Below are 24,972 nucleotides of genomic sequence, written 5' to 3'. Positions count from 1 at the left end.
GGTCTGGACTCTTTCCTATAGAAGCTGCCTCAAGAAATGGCCTAAGATGGTGATACTCAAACTATGGGGAACGTGCCAATCCCTGAGGGGCTTGTTTAAAATGCAAGGTCTGGGACTTCCCTGGTGGCGCAGTGGTTAAGAATCTGCCTGCCAATGCAGGGGACACGGGTTCGAGCCCTGGTCTGGGAAGATCTCACATGCCGTGGAGCAACTAAGTCCATGCGCCATGACTACAGAGCCTGCGCTCTAGAGCCTGCGAGCCACAACTACTGAGCCTGCATGCTGCAACTACTGAAGTCCAGGAGCCTAGAGCCCGTGCTCCGCAACAAGAGAAGCCACCACAGTGAGAAGCCTGTGCACTGCAACAAGAGTAGCCCCTGCTTGCTGCAACTAGAGAAAGCCTGCACGCAGCAACAAAGACCCAACGCAGCCAAAATAAATGAATAAATAAATTTATTAAAAAAGATCCTGTAAGCCTCGCAGCGTGGCAAAAAAAAATAATAAAATGCAAGGTCTGGGCACCGCCCCCTGGAAATTCTGATTCCAGAAAATCTGATTCCAGATTCTGGGGTAGGGGGACTTAGAAATCTATTTCTTAATAACCTATTCTCCAAAGAAGATAAACAGATTGCCAACAAACACATGAAAGAATGTTCAACATCACTAATCATTAGATAAATGCAAATCAAAACCACAATGAGGGCTTCCCTGGTGGCGCAGTGGTTGGGAGTCCGCCTGCCGATGCAGGGGACACGGGTTCGTGCCCCGGTCTGGGAAGATCCCACATGCTGCGGAGCCGGCTGGGCCCGTGAGCCATGGCCGCTGAACCTGCGCGTCCGGAGCCTGTGCTCCACAACGGGAGAGGCCACAGCAGTGAGTGGCCCACGTACCGCAAAAAAAAAAAAAAAAAAACCACAATGAGGTATCACCTCACACCAGTCAGAATGGCCATCATCAAAAAATCTACAAACAATAAATGCTGGAGAAGGTGTGGAGAAAAGGGAACCCTCTTGTTCTGCTGGTGGGAATGTAAACTGATACAGCCACTATGGAGAACAGTATGGAGGTTCCTTAAAAAACTAAAAATAGAACTACCATATGACCCAGCAATCCCACTGCTGGGCATATACCCTGAGAAAACCATAATTCAAAAAGTCATGTACGACAATGTTCACTGCAGCTCTATTTACAATAGCCAGGACATGGAAGCAACCTAAGTGTCCACTGACAGACGAATGGATAAACAAGATGTGGCACGTATATACAATGGAATATTACTCCAATATTACATAAAAAGAAACGAAATTGAGTTATTTGTAGTGAGGTGGATGGACCTAGAGTCTGTCATACAGAGAGAAGTAAGTCAGAAAGAGAAAAACAAATACCGAATGCTAACACATGTATATGGAATCTAAAAAAAAAAAAAAGGTCCTGAAGAACCTAGGGGCAGGACAGTAATAAAGACACAGACATAGAGAATGGACTTGAGGACACGGGGAGGGGGAAGGGTAAGCTGGGATGAAGTGAGAGAGTGGCATGGACTTATATACACTACCAAATGTAAAACAGATAAGTAGTGGGAAGCAGCCACGTAGCACAGGGAGATCAGCTCAGTGCTTTGTGACCACCTAGAGGGGTGGGATGGGGAGGGTGGGAGGGAGATGCAAGAGGGAGGAGATATGGGGATATATGTATACGTATAGCTGATTCACTTTGTTATAAAGCAGAAACTAACACACCATTGTAAAGCAATTATATTGCAATAAAAATTTAAAAATAAATAAATAAATAACCTATTCCCCTGGTGATTTTGGAGCACATCAAAGTGCTTACAGATGAGGAAACAGACCCAGTCCCCATTCCTTTGGGATTTAGTTCCAATTCCTGGACACAAAGTTTAAGGCCCTTTTCTAGAGGGCCCCAACTGGCCCTTCCAGCCCAGCCACCTTTCAGCAGAAGGTGTCCTCCCACGTGCCCAGAGGCCTTATTGCTAGTGGCTGAGAAGCTAAGAAGGTTTCTGAGGCCATGTCCCAACTTGGTGGGGAAATGTGCTGGAATCCATTAGTCATGTCTGCCATGGGTTTGGAGTCAGAAATGGCAGAATGAGTGCCACCCATCTACCATCCCTGCACTGTAGAAATCCCTTGTTCTAGCTAAACTGACTTCTACAGACAGTTTTGTCCAGGTCATGGTCTTTCACAGAATGCCTACCTCATCCTCTTTGTTTATTCTAAACCTGCCCAACCTTCAAGGCCAGACTGAGGAGCATCTTTTGCCAGAAGCCTTCCCTCGTGCCCCTAGGCCCTGGGGTCTCTCCTCCCTGAATCTGCACCTGCCTGGCCTCACAGTTGTCATAACAACACCTTGCACCACACTGGCTGTGAGCACCTCCACAGCACTCGCCTGGCGCCTGCACGAATGTCGTCAGGCACTGGGCTCTTTGGGTTCACCCTCAACCACCATGGGATGTGAGTGCTATTCGTCTCTGCTTTTCAGAGAAGACACTAAGGCTCAGAAGAGCTGAGTGACTCACCCAAGGCCACACAGTGAGTACGGGACAGAGCCCAGGCTCAAGCTGGCTAACGGGCTTCAAGGCCGTGATGCAATCTTTTCACTGTTAGGCCACCTTCGGGGCCCACACAGCAGCAGCATTCCTCACGGGCTGAGATCAGCCTCACACACTTCTGTGGCCCCTGCTGTGGCACAGAGCACAGGGCCTGGCCCACAGCAGGAAATCAATCAACACTTACTCATCTATTTCTAAACATTTGCAAGAGGCAAAGGGCACAGTGGTTAAGAGCTCCAGCCCTGGAGCCACATTCTAGTTCTGATTCAGACTTTTATAAATCGTGCGACCCGGTGCAAATCACATAACCTCCCAGTGCCTCAGTTTCCTCACAACAGTGTCTACCTCACAGGGCTGTTGTGAGAGTTAATGAATTCCTGTAAATCGCTTAGAATAATGCCAGCACAGAGGAAATATGTGTTGTCATGTTTGTTGGCTGATAGATTTCTAGTCTGGCTAGGCCTGGACCAAGTGTAAATTATAACTATTTCTCCAGTTATGATGTTGGATCTTTTAGATCCAAATACACCTGCTCTACTTTCTGTGGGTTTCCCCAGTACAATGGAGCTGTAAGAATATCTGGAGTCATAAAGTCCTGGGTTTAAGTCCAGGTTCTGCCTTCTTGGTCCCTCTGGCCCTCAGTTTTATCCTCTGTCAAATGGGTGGAAGGCTCATTGGAAGGCTGAGAGAAGAACAGAGGTGGGACAAAGCAAAGGCTCATTCCCTGCAGCTCCTGGACGCACGCTCCCTCCACCCCACCCTGTCATGTACCCACTCCCCCTTCACCCTTGGTCCCCTTACCTTCCTGTGTCCTGTGAAGAAGACGGAAAGGTGGTGCATTGAGCCACCATTGCGGCCCAGTTCCTTCTTGAGGGTGCGGGGCGAAGGCATGGCCCAGGTGGACGTAGTGCCCTCTCCATCTGAGCAGTGCAAGGTAGTGTCAGAGGCGAAGCAGGGCCCGCGGGCCTCCTGCAGCAGGCTGCCCTCGCTGTGCGTCCGGCGCCGCAGCGAGTTCTGCACGCGCAGCGAGAGGCCTCCCTCCGCACCCTGGCCCGTCTCGATCATGCTGCTGCGCTTGGCCTCACCACGCTCTCCATAGTTGTCATCACTTGTGTCCTCGTCCTCGTCCTCCTCTCCCTCCTCGCCCTCCTCAGCCTCTTCTGCATCTTCCTCATCACCCGAGCTGCCCCCCTCTGCCCCTGCCTTCTGACTGTAGGTGCTATCCAGCCGGACCTCGGGGATCACGAAGTTTGGCCTGGAGGCCATAGGCGAGTCTCCTGTGGCTGCCGGTGGGTCCCCAGAGCTCGTGGTCTCCTTAGCAAGGGGCTCAGCTGCCAGGGGGTCCTGGCTCGCGGGCAGGTCTTGACGGGGCAAACGGTCCTGGGCAGGGGGTTCCTGGATGTCAGGGAGGTCTTTGCTGATTAGAGGGTCTTGGCCGGGAGAGAGTTCTTGCCCAGCAGGAAGGTCCTGGCATGGAGAGAAGGCTGGGGCCGTAGGGTGTTCCTGGCATGGTGAGGAGTCCTTGCTTGCCAAGGGTTCCTGGCCCGGAGGAGATTCTTTGCAGGAAGGTGAGTCTTTGCTGGTTGGTGATTCTGGGCCAGCAGAGGGTTCCTGGCTGGAAGAGGAGTCCTCTTTGGGTGGAAGGTCTTGTCCTGGAGGAGGATCCTGGCCACGAGAGGGGTCCTTGCTGGGTGAGGGGTCCTCAGCACCCGGCCCCTTCCTTTCCAAGGGCATCTCCCTCTTCTCATCTGCCTCTGTCTCAAACATCTGTGAAATAAAGAGAAAATGAGGAGGGCTCACAAGCGGAGGCCACTGTGCACAAGCCAATGTCACAGAGATTGAAACAAAATCAAGCCCTGACCCGAACCCCACACTCTACACTGTGAAAGCCGACGTGCCACATGGAAACCTGACAGTCCCTTTGGCGTAACTGAATATGGGCTCCCACCCTTATTTCCTTGCTGGAAACTTCTGATCCATCAAAACATGGTTGGTCATTTACGGGAGAAGAGGGAGAGGCTAGTTACCATTATGTGGCTCCTACCATATGCCAGGGGCCATGGCAGAGTAAACCCCTTTTATGTAATCTTCCCAGTGGCCCTCTAAGGGAAATGTCATGGTCCCTCTGTGAGTAAGTCACTCTGTGAATAAATGAGGAGCCAGACAGCCTTTGCCTTCATGGGCCAGAATCAAACCAAGCCCCAAGCCAGAGCGATCACCAAGTGGGAGAATCCTGGACCCAGCCGAAGGATATCTCCTATCTGAACCAAAGGTTTTAAAAAACCTTAGGGAGTCATTCAAATTAGAACTTGCTCTGAATGTTTAGATCTTTCTGAAACTAATAAACTGGAATAAAACCAGAACTTCAAAATATTTGCTCACACCTGGACTAGACATACGTCACAGACACATGGAACCTCACTGAGGGACCATCCACCCAGTGCTTTTGAAACTGTGTTTGGAGGGACCTCAGAAGTTCCACATCCAAAAAAGGAAGCATTTCCTGCCTCACACACAACCCTCAGAACCCTTGGAGTTTTTGCTGGGTTCCCGCAGATTTCATTTGCAAAGGGAAAAATGGTGCCCTTGACGGAGTGTGAAAAGCAGCTATCTCACAGGAAGCCTGGGGCTCAGAGAAAGTCAGGGGTGTCTCGGCGTCATAGCCACACGGGAAAGTCAGTCAGGCCTGGGCTAGGTTGGGTCCCTCATCACAGTTAAGGACCTAGAACTACTCAGAGCCCGGGTTTCGTCTATGAAGAGGCCACAGCACCTAGAACTAATGAAAGAGAAAGATGCCGCACATCCCTGGGAACTATACAGTTACGCACGCACACGCACACGCACACGCACACACACATACGCAGAGGTGGAAGATTTCAGGGCTAAATACCTCAGCACATATGTTAAGAGGTCTTACTGTAAAGACCACAAATGCCCATTTGATCGATGAGGAAGATGAGCCCAGAGAGCAGCAACTTATGCACCCCTGCACAGCTGCCAGAGACTGAAAGGCTATGCCTGCAGCTGGGAATTCTTTTAAGCCCTGGAGCAACCAGGCCTCACATCTGGGAATAAGTGGCCCAGCCACAGGTCGGGGCAGCTGCAGGGTGCTGCACACACGTGTCAGAGGTCACAGTGTCGTCTGGGAGCAGCAGAGCGGATGTGAAAGCCCGGTGTGGGTAAGAGCATCGTCTGGGAGGATGACAGTGAAAGTTTCTGCCCATCCACCACCCTGGGCGGTGGGGTGCAGAGAGAGTTGCTGAGCCAGGAGGGGAAGCCTCAGAGGACTCTAGGACCATCTGGCCAGGGTCTGGTTCCCAGGCACAGCCAAAGACAGGTGCCCACTCACCGGGAGGACTTCCTTCCCTGGAAATCCTGCCTGCAGCTCCAGGATGAAGACAGCTCCACCCAGGAACCCCTTGGACCTCATTGCCTCAGACCCTGGAACTTCAGCGAGCCCAAATGTCCACTGCACAGATGGGGAGGCTGAGGCCCAGAAAGGAGCAGGGGCCAACCTAGAATCACACAACGGGGCCAGGATAAGCCAGTCCCTAAACCCTCTGGGCCTCAGGCTCTCCACCTATGAAATGGGATAAACAATGTACCCAAGTGACACACCAGGAGAGTAGACTATAAAAAGTCCAAAGCTCTGAAATGAGATGATGGTGGTGGTAGTCATGGTGATTAAAACAACGGCCACGAACCTCAAACAGTGACACATCTTTCCCATGGACCCCTGGAAGCAGACGGTCAAACTGCCAGAGTCGAAGCTGGCAATTGTGATGCCAGGAGCCCCAATCCAGGAATCTCATCTGGGAACCTTAGTTTGTTCCCAGGGGGTCAGAGAGACCCTCCACTGCACTGACAGGAAGACAGAGGGCCCAGCCTGGACAGTGACCTAGGGACTTGCCCCAAGGCGCCCATAAACCCAAGGCTAAAAACAAACAAACAAACAAAAAACCCAGGGCTAAGCTGGGGTTAAAGCCTGGCCTCTGGCTCCTTCTTCCCAAGCCCACTTCGGATCTCAGTCCCCAGAGCAGCCCAGTCCCCTGGTCGTCTCCCACCCACCAGGGAGCCTTCTCCCTCAAGAAGAACAAACTCCGGCAGCCAGCTCCCTGGTGCCCTACGTTCTCTCACCCCCGCCACACCCACCGCCAGACCCCTCCGTCTGGAAGGATGGACTAGGGAAGCAGCAATCGGTGCCCTTGGGGCCTGGCACTGGGCCCTGAGAGGGGAGCAGGCTGCACTTCCCCTATCCTGGGGGGTGGGGGTGGGGGCTCAGGCCTGTACCAGCAGTGACTGCGCTGAGCCTGCCCCCGCACCTCGCCCCTAGGGAAAGTGCAGCAACAGACCCAAAACCAGAAATGCAAGTCAGCCTGCCTCTGCCAATCCTGCCCTAAACCGAGGCCAAGCCAAACAAAGCCAGGAGGGGAAGTGCCTCTGTCCCCAGAGAGGCCCCGCCCCAGGCACGCTGAGAAACCACCCAGGACCGAGGGCTCTCAGAGCGCCCGGCCGTTCCTGCTCAGACTGCCCGAGGTGGACTTGGGTTTTGATTCCAGCGGTGTCATTTCCCAGCCGTGCAAGAAAATGGCCAAGCCTCCCGACTTCTCCGAGCCCAGCCCTGTTTCCTTACCTGGAACAGAGCCACGATATCACACCAGACTCACAGGACTAAGTTAGTGTTCTTCACAGGGCCCAGCCCCAGAGAAGCATCTGATAAAGTGGGAGCTATTATTAGTCTAGGCTTATCTTAGAGATAGGGAAACTGAGGTCCCAGGGGCTAAGGAAATTACCTAAGAAATCCGAGGCTGGTTCAGTATTAGAACTCCTGCCTCACGGCCAACGGTCTCTCCCCACTTCCTTGGACCCTTACACACAACGGTTTGGGGCGCTAGGGGTCTAGAGGGAGGGGAGCAGGCTGTGAGCACTGCTGGAGGCCCCTCCCCCAGGCCCATCTGCCACAGGGCAGACACTGGCAAACAAGGACCAGAGCTCATAGGTTCCATCCTGTGCTCCTGGACGGGGCTTGTGTGAGCACCTGAGCCGCTGTGGTCAGGCCTGTGTTCCTGGGAAAGCTAAGGCGGCATCGGGTACCTGGGGGGGAAGGGGCCTCTGAAACCTTGGGGGAGAGGGTGGCAAGTGGGAGAATTAGGACAGGAAAAGAAATAAAGATGAGAGCCATAGTACAGAATGGATGCCGGGCGTGGGATCGTCCTGTGAGCGAGGGAATGACACGGGCAGAGCCGTACTACGTGAAGCTGCCCTGGGTGGTGTGAGCAGGTGTGGCGTGAGGACGGGGACATGGCATGCATACACGCAGTCATTCATTCTCCAAGTACTGAGTTAGGCCCTGGGGTGGGGATGGGGATAGCAGGGGACAAGTCAGACACAGTCCCTGCCCTCAGCTGAGCAGAAAAACAGAGGTTAGACAATTGGTCTTAATGAGTGTGGTGAGCGCTCTCATGGAGAAAGTGCAGGCAGCTGGGGACACCCAGTTAGGCAGCTGTTACAGCAGCTTGGAGTGACAAGAATCCAGCCAAGGCGCCCCAGAGACCAGCCTGCTGGCCCAGGGCCCTGGGTCCGAGCACTCCATGCAGCTGCCCCTCTTCTGCGGGGAGCGTGTATCTCTCCCATCCATCACTTCTTTGGCTTGGCTGGACCAGGGCTAATTCTGTGCATGTCTCGCCTGCTAGAAGCACTCAGGAAATGAACCAGGCCCTCTAAATGGAGCCTCTGTTTACGACATAATCAAATCCTCTCCCCAGCGCAATCCAGGGCTCGGCACGGGCTGGGGAAGGGTGACAGGTGTGACATCCAGAGGCCTGCTCACACCAGCTATGTCCCCTGGGCCCTAGACCCCCACCTGCTATTGGGGTTGAGGGTGGTGGCAGGCTGCTGAAAATAACTTGCCCAATGTCACACAACTACTAAGCGTGGAGCCGGGTCGGCTGACCCCAGAGTCAACCTGCAGCTCGCACTCTGAGATGACTCATCACATCTACCACAGATGCCGCGCTCCTCAACTGCCCTCAGAAACCACTTCCTGCACTGGGCTGGGCTGGGCCGGGCTGGTGGAGGTCAGGGGGTGGGGGGTGAACTGGCGTTTCGCTCCATCTCAGGGTGGCCCTTACAAAGGATTTTCGGAAAGAGCCCTGGACATAATGCAGGAAGACCTGGGCTGGAATCCTGACCCCGTCATTGGCTAGCTGTGTGATCCCAGACTATCACTTCTGGGGACCAAGCCTGAGAAAGGACAGGAAAGTGCTCTGTGAAATGGAAAGTCGTCGGAGAAAGGGAGAGAGGCTACTAGAATTCCCACATGGCCATTTGACCTCCAGGCTTGCCTTTTGAGACGGGGTTGCTCCTTCAAGTTTGGCATGCCTCTGGGTCTCTGGCTTGATGCCGGCTTCCAGGAACCCCTGCCCAGCCTCAGTCAGCTCCTCAGGCCTGGCTTCTTGACACCCAGAGGCTGAAGCCACCGCCCTGCCACAGGGGCCTCCAGGCTGTCCTCCTTCCCTGCCCCCACTGCAACAAGTTTGGCAAAGTCCAGGAGAACGGAGGCAGCACCTTACAGTGGGGAGAGCTCTGGATACTGTTGCCCACTTCACACTTACTGGCTAGGTGACCTCGGGGGTAACCTTCTGGGCCCCAGTATCCTTAGCCGTAACACAGGATGCTGTGCGAGGAGTGATGTACACCCAGAGCTCGGCACCGTGCTGGTACACAAGCACTCCACAGGCGGCAGCCGCAACCAGCGCAGCACGGCCCGCTTTGACATTTCCTTCCCTGCGTTTCCTCCGACTAGCCGATGACCCCCCCTTCTCCGCTGCATCACGGGCCTCTCGGCATGTGTCCTGTTCACTGGAAACTTTTCCAGCCCCCTCTCACCGCAGGCCTGCACGCTCCCTCGAGCACTCATCCAACTCCCCAGGCAACAAGTACCATCTGTACCATCTGGTCATGGACAACACCCAGTCCCCGCTGCTAGCCCAGACCTGTCCTTTCTCAGAATGTTCTAGGCTCTGTGGATACAAGAATAAGAAAGACGTGATCCCTGTCCTGATGGAGCTTACAGGCTGGAGAGGAAGGCCTGGCATGAACCAAGTCATCACCCACGGAAACAGTTTGAAAAACACTGATCCATAGTGAAGGAAAACTGTAAGGTCCCGTGAGAGAATAAAGGGGCGTGTGGGAAGGGCCACCCTGTGGAAGGACACTGAGGCTAAAATCTGCTCCGTGGGCAGGGACGAGCTCATGAGGGAGCAAACAGCACAGGCAAAGGTCCCGAGCCAGGAAGGCGAGCACCCTAGGGGACAGAGAAGACACCTGGTGTGGCTGGAGCCCAGGCACGGACATGGATACCTCCAGATACCTTCCAGATATCCCACCAGTGCTCCCAAGTCAATGACCCCAAACTGAACTCCTGACCTTCCCCCAAGTCCATTCCTCCTCTCGGAGTCTCTGTATCAATGATGCCACCACCTGCCCGAACCAGAGACCTGGGTATCGTTCTCTCCTCACTGCCACCCCACGGCCAATCACCAAATCCTCCTTGATGGTCTCTCGTAAAATCGAAAGAATCTTTCCACTGGGGGAGGTTATGTGCGTGCAGGGACAGGAAGTATTGGGAACTCTCTGTACTTTCCTCTCAGTTCCTAAAACTACTCTGAAAAATAAAGTTGATTAAAAAGAAAGAAAAGAATCCGCTCTCACCGTCTCCACTTACCACCACCTGCCTCAAGACCATGACATCTAGCACTGGGATCGATGCTGACCTCCCAGCCGTGGTCCACGCCCCTCTGCTGCTTCTCTGTGCCCTGTCAGAGGAGTCTTCTAGATGCAAATCTGACCCTGTCACTCCTCGGCTTAAAACCTTGACGTGGCTCCCCACTGCCCTCCCAATAAAGCCCAAATTCTGTAGCCCTGGAAGACGCTGGGCTTTGTCTCTCCCTCTAGCCTCACCTCTCCCCGCTCCCCATTTTACGTGTTGATGATGCATGAATGAACGAATGGATGGACGAATGAATGGGCAATCCAATAAACTTCACAGACCGTCTAGATTCTTACTACTCAAAGTGGGATGCGTGAAGCAGCAGCAGCAGCAGCAGTCCTATGAAATACAGAATCTCAGGCCTCAGTCCACACTTACTGGATCAGAACCCACATTTAACCAAGATCCCAGGTGACTCATTTGCATATTCAAGTTTGCAAAGTACTGATCCAGACTATCGGTTCTCAACACAGAGATATACTTTAGAATCACCTGTGGAACATTTAAAAAAGATCTGTATCTGGGCCCAGTGCCAGACCTACTGGATAAGAGTCCCCAAAAGTAGGGCCCAGGCATCTTGACCTTTTTTTGACTCCCCAGAAAATTCCGGGAGCTGCCTCCATTAACAGACAAGGTGACTAAAGCCCAGGGAAGGGAGGCGATATGCCCAAGGTCACACAACAGAATCGGGACTAGAATCCAGACCAGAACCTAGTTTGGTACCAGTTCCAGTACACGGCACTTCCTCTGTAATGGAGCCCATGTGCAAGAGGCAGGACCTCGGCAGCCCCTGGTCCAGGCTGGGCAGCTGACAAGCCTGCTAGAGTCAGCTACCCGTTCACGCTCCCTATGAAGAGAGGCCCAACTGCAGGAGGAGAGAGTGGAAGGAGGGGGAATTTGACCGCAGACTGAAAATTCTCTGTCCCTAAGGAATCACACAACACCTCACTGATCTGTCGGGGGCTCAGGAAGGCAGGCAACACACCAGAGCAGGGAGCATACCCATTGTACTGAAAGCAGTACTGAGGCACAGAGGAGAAGCAGCTCACCAACATGCAGGGAAGAGGAAGCCCTGAGGAGTGAGAAGAGAGGGAGCCCTCTTAGAAACCTTCCCTACTCTTGGCAATGTCACCTGGCTAAGTCAGAAGAACATGCCCTCAGGCCTGGCCTTTGGAGCCTGCTGAGATGCCCACCACCCTCCTGGATGACCAGCTTCTCACCAGGCAGGGGAAGCAGCTCCCAAGGTCTGGGTTTCCAGTACTGTGCCCCCCCCGTCACCACCTCGCCAAACCCCTTCTCTTCTCAGGTCTTCCGTGTGCGTGGGGGGCCTGGACTCACAGTCTCTGCCCCCAACCCCGCCGCCCCAAAGACCCCTTCTACACCTCCAGCCTTATGCTCATCTGAAAGCCACGCGAGTGGAGAACAGAAGTTTCCCCAGTCTCTTCCTGTCCCTGTGGTGACTGATGCCTCCGTCAGAAAGCGAGCGCGGCCCCATGGGCCTCTCCTACCCCACCCTGGGGCTCTCTGCTCAAGATCCAGTTCTCCTGTGAGTTCCACCACCACTCCCTTCCCACCTGACACCCTCTTTCTCTCCCTGATCCAGATGTGTGCACGTGCACTGTCTCATTTCCTTATTATCTCAACCTTCTGAAGTCCACTTCCTGCCCATCTCCTGCAGCCCAGTTAAATGCTCCCTGGGATACCCTGGCTAGGGGGCTCTCTGCTCTCCTGCCAATGCCTGGCCTGCACTGCTGTCATGGCCCCAGTCAGGTTCTGCTCTGGCTCATTAGGATTGTGTCCCTGGTTTACTCACCCCCACCCCAACCCCCAGAGATACTCAGCAAATACCTACAGAGCCCCAGTCCTGTGCCAGGGCCTGTGTGGGGCACCAGAGACAAACGGTGGCAAGACACATGTCTTTCCCCGAAGGCACTGGGTCTCCGGGTGAGAGAACCAGGTAAGGGGCCCATGTCAATCTCCCACCGACCCACCACCACCCCAAGGGGCTATGGAAGCACAGAGACAGCAGGAAAGACTGGGATGGCTCTTGGAGGAGGTTGGGAAAGGGATGGGAGAGGGTATCCAGGCCAAAGCCAGAGACAGCATGGAATATTTGAGGAAGTGCAGGTGGTTCCATGGAGCAGAAGCATGGCTATGTTAAGGAATTCGAACTTTACCCTGAAAGCGAAGTTTACTTAGTGCTGTAAAGATAAGGAAGGTGGAGCTAGAGATGGTGGAAACAGAAAACAGTGAAAAAGATGGGTGGAGAGGGGAAGAGAGAAAGCATTAATTGAGCATCTACTAGACAGTAGGCACTGCAACAGTTGCTTTACCTACACTTTCTCATGTCTAGCAACATTATGAGGTCGGTAGCAAAACTGGCCCCATTTTACAAATAAGGAATCTGGGACTCAGAAAAGTTAAGTAAGTTACACAACTTCAAAAACTGAGTAAGCAGAGGACTCAGAATGTAAACGTGGTCTGCTGGCCCTAAAGCCCTGCTACTTCTCCTGCCCCATGATCTTCTTTCCTGCCCCCTTCACTGCCCTTCCTCTCTCCCTCCCTCTCTGTCTTCAAAAGACCTTACCAAGCTCCCACCAGGGCCTAGGCACTGTGCTAGGCAGTGGTGAGCAATAGTGGATGCAGGGTCCCTGCTCTTACCCCAGATTAGTGGCGACTGAGGGGCAGGTGTCTGACTCGCCGGGTGAGGGCAGGACTGCTACGGAATTACATACACCTGGTGACCCTCCCAAACCACCTCCCGCCCGGGGACCCCTTCATGGGCGGGAGAGTCAGAAGCGTGTGGTTTCTCTACGATGTTCTACACTAGGCTGCTCAAACACGAAAGCTCTGCCAAGCTAGGAGGACCTCAGGGAAGGGCACACGTAGCACTGTGAGCAGGAGACCGGGATTGGGAATCAGGCAGGCCTGCGTTGAATCCCACTTCCTAACCGTGTGACCGAGTCAGCGATGCCTCTCTCGCAGGGATGCCGTGACAGGGGGCAGGAGGCAGGACCTGGGGCACAGCAGTGCTCAGCGCATGGCCATGACCTTCCTCTCGACTCTCTGTCATGTCAGGCACCGGAGACCAAGCCCAAAATCTCAGGCTTAATTGCAAGCAACAGCTCAGATAACGGGGAGCACTTTCAGAGCCAGGGGTGGAGGAGGGAAGCCTATTGCTGGTGAAGAACAGGGGTCTGGAGACATACAAATCCAGGTTCAAATCCTGGCCCTGCCACCGCCTAGCTCGGCGCCCTTGAGCACGCTGCTTAACCTCTTCAAGGCTCAATTTTCTGATCTGTGAAATGGCGACAGAAGTAGCAAGTACCCAGACCATGATACTGTTGGGAGACCATCCAGATAGAGGGGCCTGGCACGTAGTGGGTACTCATTAAACATTTGCAATTCCTGTAATCATCATCATCATCACCAGTCCCTTCCCCTGCATCCACTCCAGGAGAAGGCACTTGACATATTCGGGCCACAGCCCTAGGGTGGGGGCACTATTATTATCTGTACGTTTCAGGGGAGAAAACTGAGGCCCATCCCAAAGGCCCTGGAGGCTGGTGGGTAACCAAGCTGGGTAAGTATGGCCCACTGCGGGGCTCCGGGCCAAGCGACTCCCCTCTCTAGGCCGCTCTCTCCTGGAGGAGGTCTGTCCAGCTCTGAATCTCAGCCAGCCTGGAAGGGTCTGTTCTCAGGGCCCAAGGTGAGGCCGGGATCCTTGTGGGTGCATCAAGGGCGGGAGAAGCAGAAAGCACCCCCTTTCCAGAGATCCACCCCCCCACACCCCAACCTTGTCCGTCTGCTCCAGTTCCTAAACTATTCCTCCTTCAGGGCCTGCAGTGCTGGCGGCACTGGGTGGCGGCTGGGGTTGGTGTGGCGGGAAGCTTTTCCACTCAAGGACACTGGAATGTATATCTGGCCACTGGACTCGGCCGCAAAGCTGCAGCCAAAGGCCACCCTCCAAGGCCCCAGGCACACTGCTACCTCTGCCACTGCTTCTCTGAAGAAGACATGCTCTGTCTCTGCTGAGGGGGATGTCAAGGCTGGGTTTGTCTGGGTTGACAGCAGGCTCCAAACTCATCCTCCTGTCATGGGACCGTCTCTCATCTCTCTTATACGAACCTGACTATACTCCCCTCCAGCTTAAATCCACCACAACCCTCTGGTGTCCCAGCTCCTTCCCCTGTGTGTCCTGTCCCTGCCAACCGGCCTCTCCACCACACCACTTCTCCCCTCTTCCCTCCAGCCAGGCTGAACTGTTGGTAGTTCCCCAAGCACACTCCTCTCAGGCACCTCTAAATCTGTGCTAACTGCACTTCCTCCCAGAACCCTCTCCCCTCCTCTGTCCACCTGGTGAACTCCTACACATCCTTCAAAACTCAGCTCACCCTATTGCCCCTTGATTTCTGACAAAGGTGATAGGGCGACAGTGAGAAAGGATGATCTTTTGAATAAATTGGATATGCACCCAGAGGAAATGAGTCTTGACCTCTACGTCCATCCTACGTAAGAATCTATTTCAGGTGGATTTCAGAGCTAAATATGAAACATAAAACAATAAAACATCCAGAAGACAACACAACAGAATATCTACAACCTTGTAATAGGCAAAGAAACAGGATTCAATTAGCATTCTCCACAGAGACAAAGAGTGACAAGTGGGCTGCGTTAAAATGAAGAACTTCTATTCTTCAGAAAAGAGTGAAAAGGCAAGCCACTGAGTGGGAGAAGATATTTGCAATTTGCATATCCAACAATGAACACATATCCAGAATATTTTTTAAGCTCCCTCAAATCAATAAGAGGATCCAATAGAAAACTGGAGAAAAGACTTGAAGAGGCACTTCACAAAGAGATGATCCAAACGGCCAATCAACATACGAAAAGGTGCTAAACCTCATTAGTCATCAAGGAAATGCAAATTAAACCCACAATCAGATATCACAATAGCTAATGCCAATTCTGTTGGTGAGGACGTGAAGCAACAGGTGCTCTCCTATGCTGCCTGAAAAGGGTGTATTGGTGTCACGCTTGAGAAAATCATACAGTGGTCTCAGAATGGGAGAAAATATTTGCAAATGAAGCAACTGACAAAGGATTAATCTCCAAAACATACAAGCAACTCATGCAGCTCAATATCAAACAACCCAATCCAAAAATGGGCAGAAGACCTAAATAGACATTTCTCCAAAGAAGATATACAGAATGCCAACAAACACATGAAAGGATGCTCAACATCACTAATCATTAGAGAAATGCACATCAAAACTACAATGAGGTATCACCTCACACCAGTCAGAATGGCCATCATCAAAAAATCTACAAACAATAAATGCTGGAGAGGGTGTGGAGAAAAGGGAACCCTCTAGCACTGTGGGTGGGAATGTAAACTGATACAGCCACTATGGAGAACAGTGTGGAGGTTCCTTAAAAAACTACAAATAGAACTACCATACGACCCAGCAATCCCACTACTGGGCATATACCCAGGGAAAACCATAATTCAAAAAGAGTCATGTACCACAATGTTCACTGCAGCTGTATTTACAATAGCCAGGACATCGAAGCAAACTAAGTGTCCATCAACAGATGAATGGATAAAGATGTGGCACATATATACAATGGAATATTCCTCAATCATAAAAAGGAACGAAACTGAGTTATTTGTAGTGAGATGGATGGACCTAGAGACTGTCATACAGTGAAGTAAGTCAGAAAGAGAAAAACAAATACCGTATGCATACATACATATATATGGAATCTAAAAAAAAAAAAAAGATCAGAAGAACCTAGGGGCAAGACGGGAATAAAGATGCAGACCTACTAGAGAATGGACTTGAGAATACGGGGAGGGGGAAGGGTAAGCTGGGACAAAGTGAGACAGTGGCATGGACATATATACACTACCAAACGTAAAATAGATAGCTAGTGGGAAGCAACCGCATAGCATAGGGAGATCAGCTCAGGTGCTTTGTGACCACCTAGAGGGGTGGGATAGGGAGGGTGGGAGGGAGGGAGATGCAAGAGGGAAGAGATATGGGGACATGTGGGTATGCATAACTGATTCACTGTTATGAAACAGAAACTAACACACCACTGTAAAGCAATTATACTCCAATAAAGATGTTAAAAAAAAGAAAATTATACAGTGGAATCTACTAAAGCTAATTATATACAACTTTATGACTGAGCAATTGTAAACCTTAGGTATTTACCCAACAGAAAAGTATATTACAGTGCATCAAAAGACATGTATGAGAATATTCATAGTAGTACTATTCATGATAACCTCCAACTGGCAACAACCCAAATGTCCATCAATGATAGGATGGATAAATTGGGGCACCTATATTCACACAGTGAAATACCACACACAGTGGGGGTGAACGGAATAAAACTGAGTACAATAATACTGAAGGATTCACCATCAAAATGCTGATCCAAAGAAGTCAACATAAAAGAATACATACTCAATGATTCCACGTATACAAAATTCAAAAACAGGCAGCACTACTCAGTGAGAGAAGGCAAGAAAAGGGTTACCCTTTGAGGTGGCAGTGACTGAGGGGTGGGGCGCGGCCAGGGGCGGGGTAGGTTCCCAGGGTACTAGAATGTTCTGTTTCTTGACCTGGAGAGTTTATTCACTTTGTGAAAATTCATCGGCTACATACTTCTACCCTTGCTGTCTTTTACATTTCAATATAAAAGTTTATTTCAAAAGCAAATAAAAGCCCTCATCCTAGGGCCTGATAGCACATTCCAGCTGATTCCTCCCTCCCAACCCCAAAGCTGCTGTGCCCCCTCCCATTCAGCAAATGCCCGCTTAGTGCCAGACTCCATGCCGAACACCTCACTTCACCCACATCATCCCATTCAATAACAGCCACCAGTAAGGGAAGGTGCCAGGGGTACCCCCGCTGCCCCCATGCCTCAGTGTCAGCACGCACGCAGCCCTCTGCGTACACACCTCATCTCATCACCCCAGTGAGGTTGGGCCCCTGCTTGAGGAAATGCAGGCACCGAGAGTTTCTGTGTCTTACCCAAGGGCACCCAACTGTAGAGAGGGAGAGCCTGCCCTCAAGTCCAGAGCCCATGCACCTGCATACAACATTATTCGGCCACCACTGCGATAAGTCGCAGCATGTGGATGGACACACATAGGCAATCTCTATGGTCAGGCAGGAATCATGTCTACACCCTAGTGGGGTGGGCAGACTGGGATGGAGACCTCCTCCTTCGATGGACAAGCATCTGTGCATCTGGATTCAGTCTCACCTCCTGCAGGGTCTCCTGGGCTGGGTTGGAAGCTTCCCCAGGGTTCCCTCTCCACGAGTCTCCCTGTCAAAGCTGTCTTGTTACCATCCATTACACGCCCATCCCTGGCACTAGATTAAAGATTGGACCTATACCTCCAGTACCTGGCCAGTGCACCGTACATAGTGGGTGTTAGACACATGTGGAGGGAAGAGAGGGAGACAGGCAGAGAAAGCAATTACAGAGCCGCTGTTTGAATCAACTGGGAACTTCATTAATCGAGGTGTGAGCAGTGAAGGTTTTGGAGCTCTGCGCGGACACAGTTACAACTCTTGACTAGAGGAGTGGGACAGGCACGCCACCTTCCATTCCAGTGTTCTCCCCGTGGCTGCCTCCAGCCTTTTTTCAAGGTTGTGGCCAGCCATTTGGCTCCCAGAGGCTCTGCCCAGCTCTTCCTCTGCCTTTCCCCATGCCTCCCACCCTCTGCCACCCTGCCCCGAGTGTGTGAGTTCTGCTATCAGCCCGAGGTTAACCCCACCAAGAGATAACCAAGGACGCCACAGAGAGCCCTGGCTACGTAGGGGAGAGCGCGCCCAGTTCCAAATAACTTCCTGCACTCCCCACCTTTCTAAGTTGGGAGCCGCTGACAGTTTTCCGGCAGCAGCCTGAGCCCCAGTGCCAGGTGCGGGCAGGCCAGCCCGTGGCAGAGGGAGAGGGGAAAAGCCCAAGGCCATCTGGAGCAGAGGGCACACCTGGCAACTCTCCACACGTCTGGAGTGATGACCTCGGCCCACTGCCAGAGGAAGAGGGTCTCCTGGGACCCCTTCTCCTCTCCTCCGTGCCTGGAAGCTCCAATTTCTCAAGCGGCTTGTGGCCCCAGCACCCCTTTCCCAATCCTGCCCCCACCAGCTGGTTGTTCAGGCAAAGGTGGCGACTCCCGGGGGCCGAGCCTGGCTGGCCTGCCGTGAGCGGCTCCAGCCTCTCCAGGCTGAGCCGTAAGCAGCCTCTTTATCCCTCGGAGGAATGACGGTTTTCCCTGAGCAATGACATCTTGGAAACGGCCTGGCTCCACAAACAACAACAAACCTCCCAGCCTCGGCCCAGGCTCCAGCTTGCAAGAGAAGGCTTCTGACCAGAAGGGCCTGAGGAACAGGTAGGGGGCCACTTCCCTGGGAAGCCGGACCCTGGCCTTGACCAATGACTCTCGGAACCCAGGAAGAGGAGAGCGTCTGCAGAGAATGGAAGATTCTCTGGATGCCTGGAAGGGGCCAGGCAATACCTGGTCCAGTCCCTGGTTGCTCCAAAGGGGAAACTGAGCCAGAGAAAAAAAGCAGATTTGCCTGAGATCATCCAGTGAGCAGGGACCAGCCTGTGCCTCAGTCTCCAGCCTATTGGCCAGGCCAGGGCTTTCTTTACCTGCACACGCTGCTTTTTCAGAGGAGAGCCGGGCTCTAGCTAGTAAATGCGACAGTCCTGGAAAGGAATGTGTCACTAAGGGAGTCCCCAAAAAGGGAGCATCAAGGTGAAAGCCAAGTACTCTGAGTCATCCAGCTGGTGTGACGGAGAGAAACCTGGCGGGGGGGACCCGGAGACCTGGGTTCTTGTCCCTGCTGTGCTGCTGAGTCGCATATAACCTCAGGCAAATCCTTCCTTTCCTGCCTCAGTCCCGTATCTGTCCAGAAGGCAACAGACTCAGCTATTCTAGGGCCTTGGGAGACTGAACAGGAAGAGGCTCTCAGCGCCCCTAGGAACCCAGCGGGGCGTGGGCATTCCCTCCTCAGCTGCGCCTCTTCTGGGGGAGCCAGGCAGACCACTGGCTGAGAACCGCACGCTCCCCCAACCCTCCAATCCACCACCCTGGTTGGCACCATCCCAACAGGGCCCAATCTGAGCTCCAAGCTGCTGCAGTCTGTGCAAAGGACCAGGAGCACTGCATTCAAACTAGCTGGGGCTGCCCCTCCCACCCTCTGTGGCCCAGGCCATGGGATGGACACCACACCACCCAGCCCAGCACGATCCCAGCCCAGCTTTCCCTGTGGTCTCCGCCAGGCTGAAGCCAAGGTTCTCCCTGCCTTGTCTCCTATCAAAAATCCCATCCCCCAACCCGTGGCTCTGTAGAAGCAACCCTGCCATGCAGAAACTAGGACCCTTCCAGAGGGACTCCTCGCCAGGCCTCAAGCTGGTAGTGCCCACTGTCTGCCAGGCAGAGCTAGGAGATGGGTAGAAAGAGCTGACTTGGACGTCAGAGCTTGTCCTCAAGGAAACCCATCTGAGCCCTTTCCTATCATGCCCCAGGTCCCAGGCTGGGCCCTTGGGACCAAGGGATGAGTAAGGCTCAAATCCTACATGAATAAGACATGAAGCAACCACAGTGGGTACCACCACCAAGGGACAGACAGATTCCAACTGCAGTATTTGCTCTAGTCATGGAAGTCTGGGTAGGATTAAGACCTGGAGAGAAGAGAAGAGATGGGCTTTCCAGGCAGCAGGAACAGCACGTGCAAAGGCAAGAAGGCTAGGGGCTGGGGTGGTTTCACTGATACCAGATACTTATAATCAGAAGCCCCATCGACGATCTCTGGTTCAAAGAGACTCCCCAACAGGGGGTCACTCACCTCAGCTGCCCCCATCTTCACCATCCCCCTGCTGCAGCAGATGCCAGCCCGGGCCTGGAGCAGGCCCTGCTGTGGAACTTCGCTCCCTGAAGGGCCCGCCCTGGGCTAAGCCTTGCCACGTGCTAGGGCTGGCGAAGAGGGGAGGTGCCCCTTGGGTGGGCGTGGAGGACTCAAGCGGCCCTGGTGGAAACTTTGACTATGGCCGCAGTGCCCTGGCTGGGATGCCGCGGGCCCTGGCGGGTCAGACAGTGCAGCTCCTTCCTTCCAGGAGATATACCCACTCCAGCCACCTCGAGAGGGGAGCCAGATAGCCCCCAGCCGTGAGGCCTGAGGGCAGCAAGATGCTGCAAGTTTTTGGTGAGAGGCCCAGTGGCCCTGTACTTAGCTAGGCATCTCAAGCCAGGAACGCCACATTCAGAGCTGAGCACAGGGTAACGGCACCCACATATCCTGTCCTCACTGTTCCAGGAGACAGACGTCCTCCATCCTGGTCCTGGCCAGAGACCTGCTGTGTGAACTTGGGCACAGCCCCTCCCCTCTCTGGACCTGGGCTTTCCTCAGCCCTGAGGTCCCAGGGCACGAGGGTTCTTCTTGGACACCCCAGGACAAACATAGAGATGTGAGGCCTCCAAGTTGATAAAAGAATTGGCCTCTGTCTGCTTACAGCGGCTTGCTCTGTGGGGTGAGCAGGTCCCTAACAATTATCCCCTTCCTTACTTACGGGTCTCAGCAGGAGCCAAAGGGGCAGGTGTAAGACCTTTCCCAAGAGGCTCAGGAGGCAGAGCATCTCTGCTTGTACTTCCAGTGAACATAACAGCCGAAGCCGCAAGGATCAGATGCGACCCCACCCCCAGTCCAGCCCCTGAGACCACCTCCTTCCCCTCACGGAACTAGGCAAGAACAGCCATCCTGGTGCCTCGTGTGTGGTCAGCATCCCTGACAAGATCGCCAGCAGCGCTGGCTGAGCGTTCCCTCCCTATGCAGTGGCCGGACTTCTGCTCACCAAACATTCATTTCCCTCAGAAAGAAAAGCCAGCTGACCAGCCTTGAAGTGGGAGCAGCACACAGCGGAAGCATGCCCCTAGCCCTGCAGGCTCCCTCCCACCCACCCCGAGACAGACAGACAGACAGACAGACAAGCGCGCGCGCGCGCACGCACACACACACACACACACACACACACACACACAGCTATCTCAGAGCAGAACACACATGGTTTGGTTGCAACATGCCTACCAATGGCTGCCCTGGGGAAGAAACAATAGAAACAGGGGCACGGGGTGCCCTGGACAAGAGCCCCCCGCCCGCCATACACACACCCTGGCACCGAGGCACCTACCCAGCACACTCCGGCAGGGACCCGGGGACTCCTGGATGCCGCTGCTGCCAGCCCGCCCGCCCGCCCGCGCGGGTCTCCGCCCAGCTCCGCCCACCCGCCGGCGGGCGGGCGGACGGGCGGGCAGCTGTGGCAGCTCCTGGTGGCGCGTCAAGCGGCTGCCTTCCGCAGACAGAGCTCCTTTGTGTCAGCAGGGCTATTCATGGACTTACCCAAGGTCCCCAGGGGCGCGATACCTGCCGGGAAAAGCCGAACCAAATGACCAGGTTCCCCTCCCACATCTAGGTGGCTTTTTCAAACCCTTGCATCACTCGTCCCGCCTCCTCTTCCTCTTCCTCCAGCGTGCTTCCAAAACACACACCCTGTCCAGCCCGCTGCTGCCACTCTGGAGAGAGGTTGGACTTCTTTCTTCCATCAAATAGAAAACTCTGTAATTTCCCAAGACACTTTCATCTGAAAAGGAGCCCGGGATGTCTCGAGGAAGAGTCCTCGGCCACCCCGTCCTTCAGCCTGCGAGGGGCCCGGACGGCTCCTGGGTTACAGGCTCACACGCACCAGCCCTGGCTCCCCTGCCATCAGTCCCCAGGCCCGGGGCTGGCCCCCCCGGAGTGCCGCTCTGGAGGGAGAGGCATCTATGGCTCACAGCAGCATTCCCTGGCACTGGGATTCCCAGCCGGCTGTTCCCCACACACATCCCAGGGGCTCCCCCAGCTGGGGCAGCGCGACCCCACTGGCCGCAGCTCCGGCTCTCCGGCAGGACCAGGACGGAGCCAATCATGGAAACCTCCCGGCGCCCTCCCACCCCCACATTGCTCTCGTCCCAGTGGGTGGCTGCAATTTAACCCAGGGTCCTGCAACCGACCGGCACTGACTCCAAGAATGCCACCGCCCCCGGGGGCCGGGGGAGCGGCTGCTTCAGTCATCTCCCAGCAGCACCATCAGCGCAGCCCAACACACATGTTTTTGTTTAGCACTTCTGTGTGCCAAATCCGGGCAAGCAGAGATGGACAGAGAGCTTGGGGCTTCCTCCCCCCGGGACGGTGGCTGCGAGAAGCATGTTACAACAGCCCAAGAGTCAGGATCACAAGTGAAGGAGAGGTCCCTAACAGAGGGACCGCGGGGGGCAGAGGAAGAGCACTGGACTGGGAGGCAAGGGTCCCCAGCTCAGGTCCCAGCTCCAGCCCTGGTTGACTGGGTGCGCTGAGCAAGTCCCTGCCCATCTCTGAGCCTGGATTTCCTCATCTGTAAAATGGGGCTGACAACCCTTGACCTACCCACCTGAGGGGTTAACAGAGGATTCAGCGATCCCGGGCCAGGCACCATTTTGAGAGTTCGGCCTTCGTTAATTCATTTAATCCTCATCGGCACCTTGTGAGGCAGGTACTGGTATTACGCTATCTGCAGATGAAGAATCCAGCGTAGGGAATGGTAGTGGAAACTGCCCACAGCTTGCTGTTTGAAGACCAGTAGGATCTGAAGACCGGTAGGTCCAGCTCCAGGGCGCCCACTCGAAACCACCGTGCAGCCCCACAGGAAGCTGTCCTGCCAGCGCAAAGCTGTTTGATGCTGAGGCTAGGGCTGCTGCAGTTGGTTGTCTGATTTCAACAAACACACCCTGGGCTGCGCCTGGGGCTCAGGTCAGGGGTGTCTGTCCCATAGCCAGTTCCAACCTGAACATGCTTACCACCCAAGTGGCAGGCAAACTGGATGTCAGCCCAGAAAAAAATGGGGCAGGAGGAGCCCCTATCCTCCTTTCCCACCTCACCCTGCCTCGGCCACCCTAGGCTGAAGTGCTGTCCCTCTGCCTCTTAGTCTCCCTGTACTAGTCTCAAAGTCTCTGAATGTCTATCTCTGCCTGCCTCCTTGACCCTGTCTCTGACTCTCTATTCCTGTCTCTCTCACACATACCAGCATGTTCACGCATGCTGACATAAGAAAACATCCTTTATTAGGGTCAACTTGGAACAGCCCTCATCTGAGCTGGGCACTTCCCACTCCAATCAACACTTTGCCTTGTCCCTGGGGGCAGAGCCAAGGCAGTCCTTGCAGGGCCCAAGAACCCTCCAGATTGGAAGGCTCTCATCCTGCAGGTTCCTGGGAAACAGGGCCCATTCTTGTCCTGGGAAACTAAGGAGGTGAGTCTCAGGAGACGGCCAGTTCCAATGGGAGGCTGATGGTTCCCAGGGCGGAATTTCTGGTGCTTAGGATAAGATTCCTTAGGGTGGAGAGCCTGAATATAAGGTTCCTTGAGATGAGAGAAGTCTATGAGTTCAGCTGAGTCTTCACCTCTCAATCAACAAACAGTTTCGGAGCACCAACTACGTGCCAGGTTCTGTGCTGGGCCCTGGGGATGCAGTGGAGAACAGGCAGAAAGGGGCCCTGCACTTGCCAAGCCGACAGCTTAGTGATGGAGACAGACATCAGGCTCACAGTCAGACTAGCCAGCCCATCATTAGACACTGTGCCAGAGCAGCCCTGCCAACCCAGGGCACTGAGTCCAGAACAGATCCAGAATGCATTCATCAGTACTCTGGACCACAAGGACAGTGAGGAAAGGGCACAGCACTTCAGTGTCCTGAGGCCCAGAAGCAGGCCAGGCCAGGCTAGGAGAGCATCTAGTGCCTGGGGAGCCCAGGCGGCCACTGCCCACTGCCTTTCCATAGCTCCAGACACAAATCAACAAAGCATGTGGACCCTCCCAGTGTACAGCCTGGGGCAGGACGGGAGAGTCACTGTCAGTCAGGCTATCTAAGCCAAAAGGGTCCTTGGAGATCTTTCACTCTATAAATATTCCCTATTTACAGCCAGAGAAACTGAGGCCCAGAGAGGGTTAGTGACTTTCCCAAGGAAACAGAGCAACTGAGAGGCAGGGCTGGGACCAGAGCTTGCTAACTGCCAGTCCAGTGCTCCTTCTGTTGCACCCCAATGCTTCTCAGACCTATGTAAATGATGGTGCTATTCAGTACAGGAGGACTTGGGATCTAGGGAACAGCGAGATCCAGGTGGCCCACAGGCCACAGGATCAGCACCTGGGCCCTCAGAGCCTGGGCCCCATTTATTGATCTCCATATTTTATTTAACAAACACTTATTTGACGGTACGTGTCAGCACTGTTCAGAGCACTTCCCAATTACTGACTCATGAAATCTTCATAACCCTATCAGATATGATGTCTACTGTCCCCATTTTACAGATAGTTAAACAGAGGCAGAGAGATAATGAAACCTGCTCAAGGTCACCAGTAAGTGCACAGCTACAGATCAAACCCAATCCACTATCCGCTGTGCCCTGCACCACTGCACAGGGTGGCCATGGAACAGAGCCCTCCAGCTACGTACTGAGAAGCCAGTTGGCTATACAGCCCAGCCATGCAGGCAAACGTCTCACTGTTCAGGCAAGCTGGCAGCAGTCCAGAGCTAGGACC

General features: G+C 53.9%; 1 protein-coding gene across 5 annotated transcripts in view; it reads right to left on the bottom strand.

Annotated features, from left to right (window-relative positions):
* The window catches only part of RGS3 (regulator of G protein signaling 3), a 162,396-nt gene that overhangs the window by 13,272 nt on the left and 124,152 nt on the right, over positions 1-24,972 (bottom strand). For 3 of the 5 annotated variants that reach the window (XM_049711818.1, XM_049711819.1, XM_004269308.3), the window contains one exon: positions 3,368-4,333. In XM_049711818.1, coding sequence (XP_049567775.1) covers positions 3,368-4,333 — 966 coding nt within the window. The other 2 variants (XM_033427397.2, XM_004269313.4) reach the window with 2 other exon arrangements.

Source organism: Orcinus orca, chromosome 6 (assembly GCF_937001465.1).
Source record: "Orcinus orca chromosome 6, mOrcOrc1.1, whole genome shotgun sequence".
Classification (NCBI taxonomy): domain Eukaryota; kingdom Metazoa; phylum Chordata; class Mammalia; order Artiodactyla; family Delphinidae; genus Orcinus; species Orcinus orca.
This window is presented reverse-complemented; position numbering and strand designations above follow the sequence as displayed.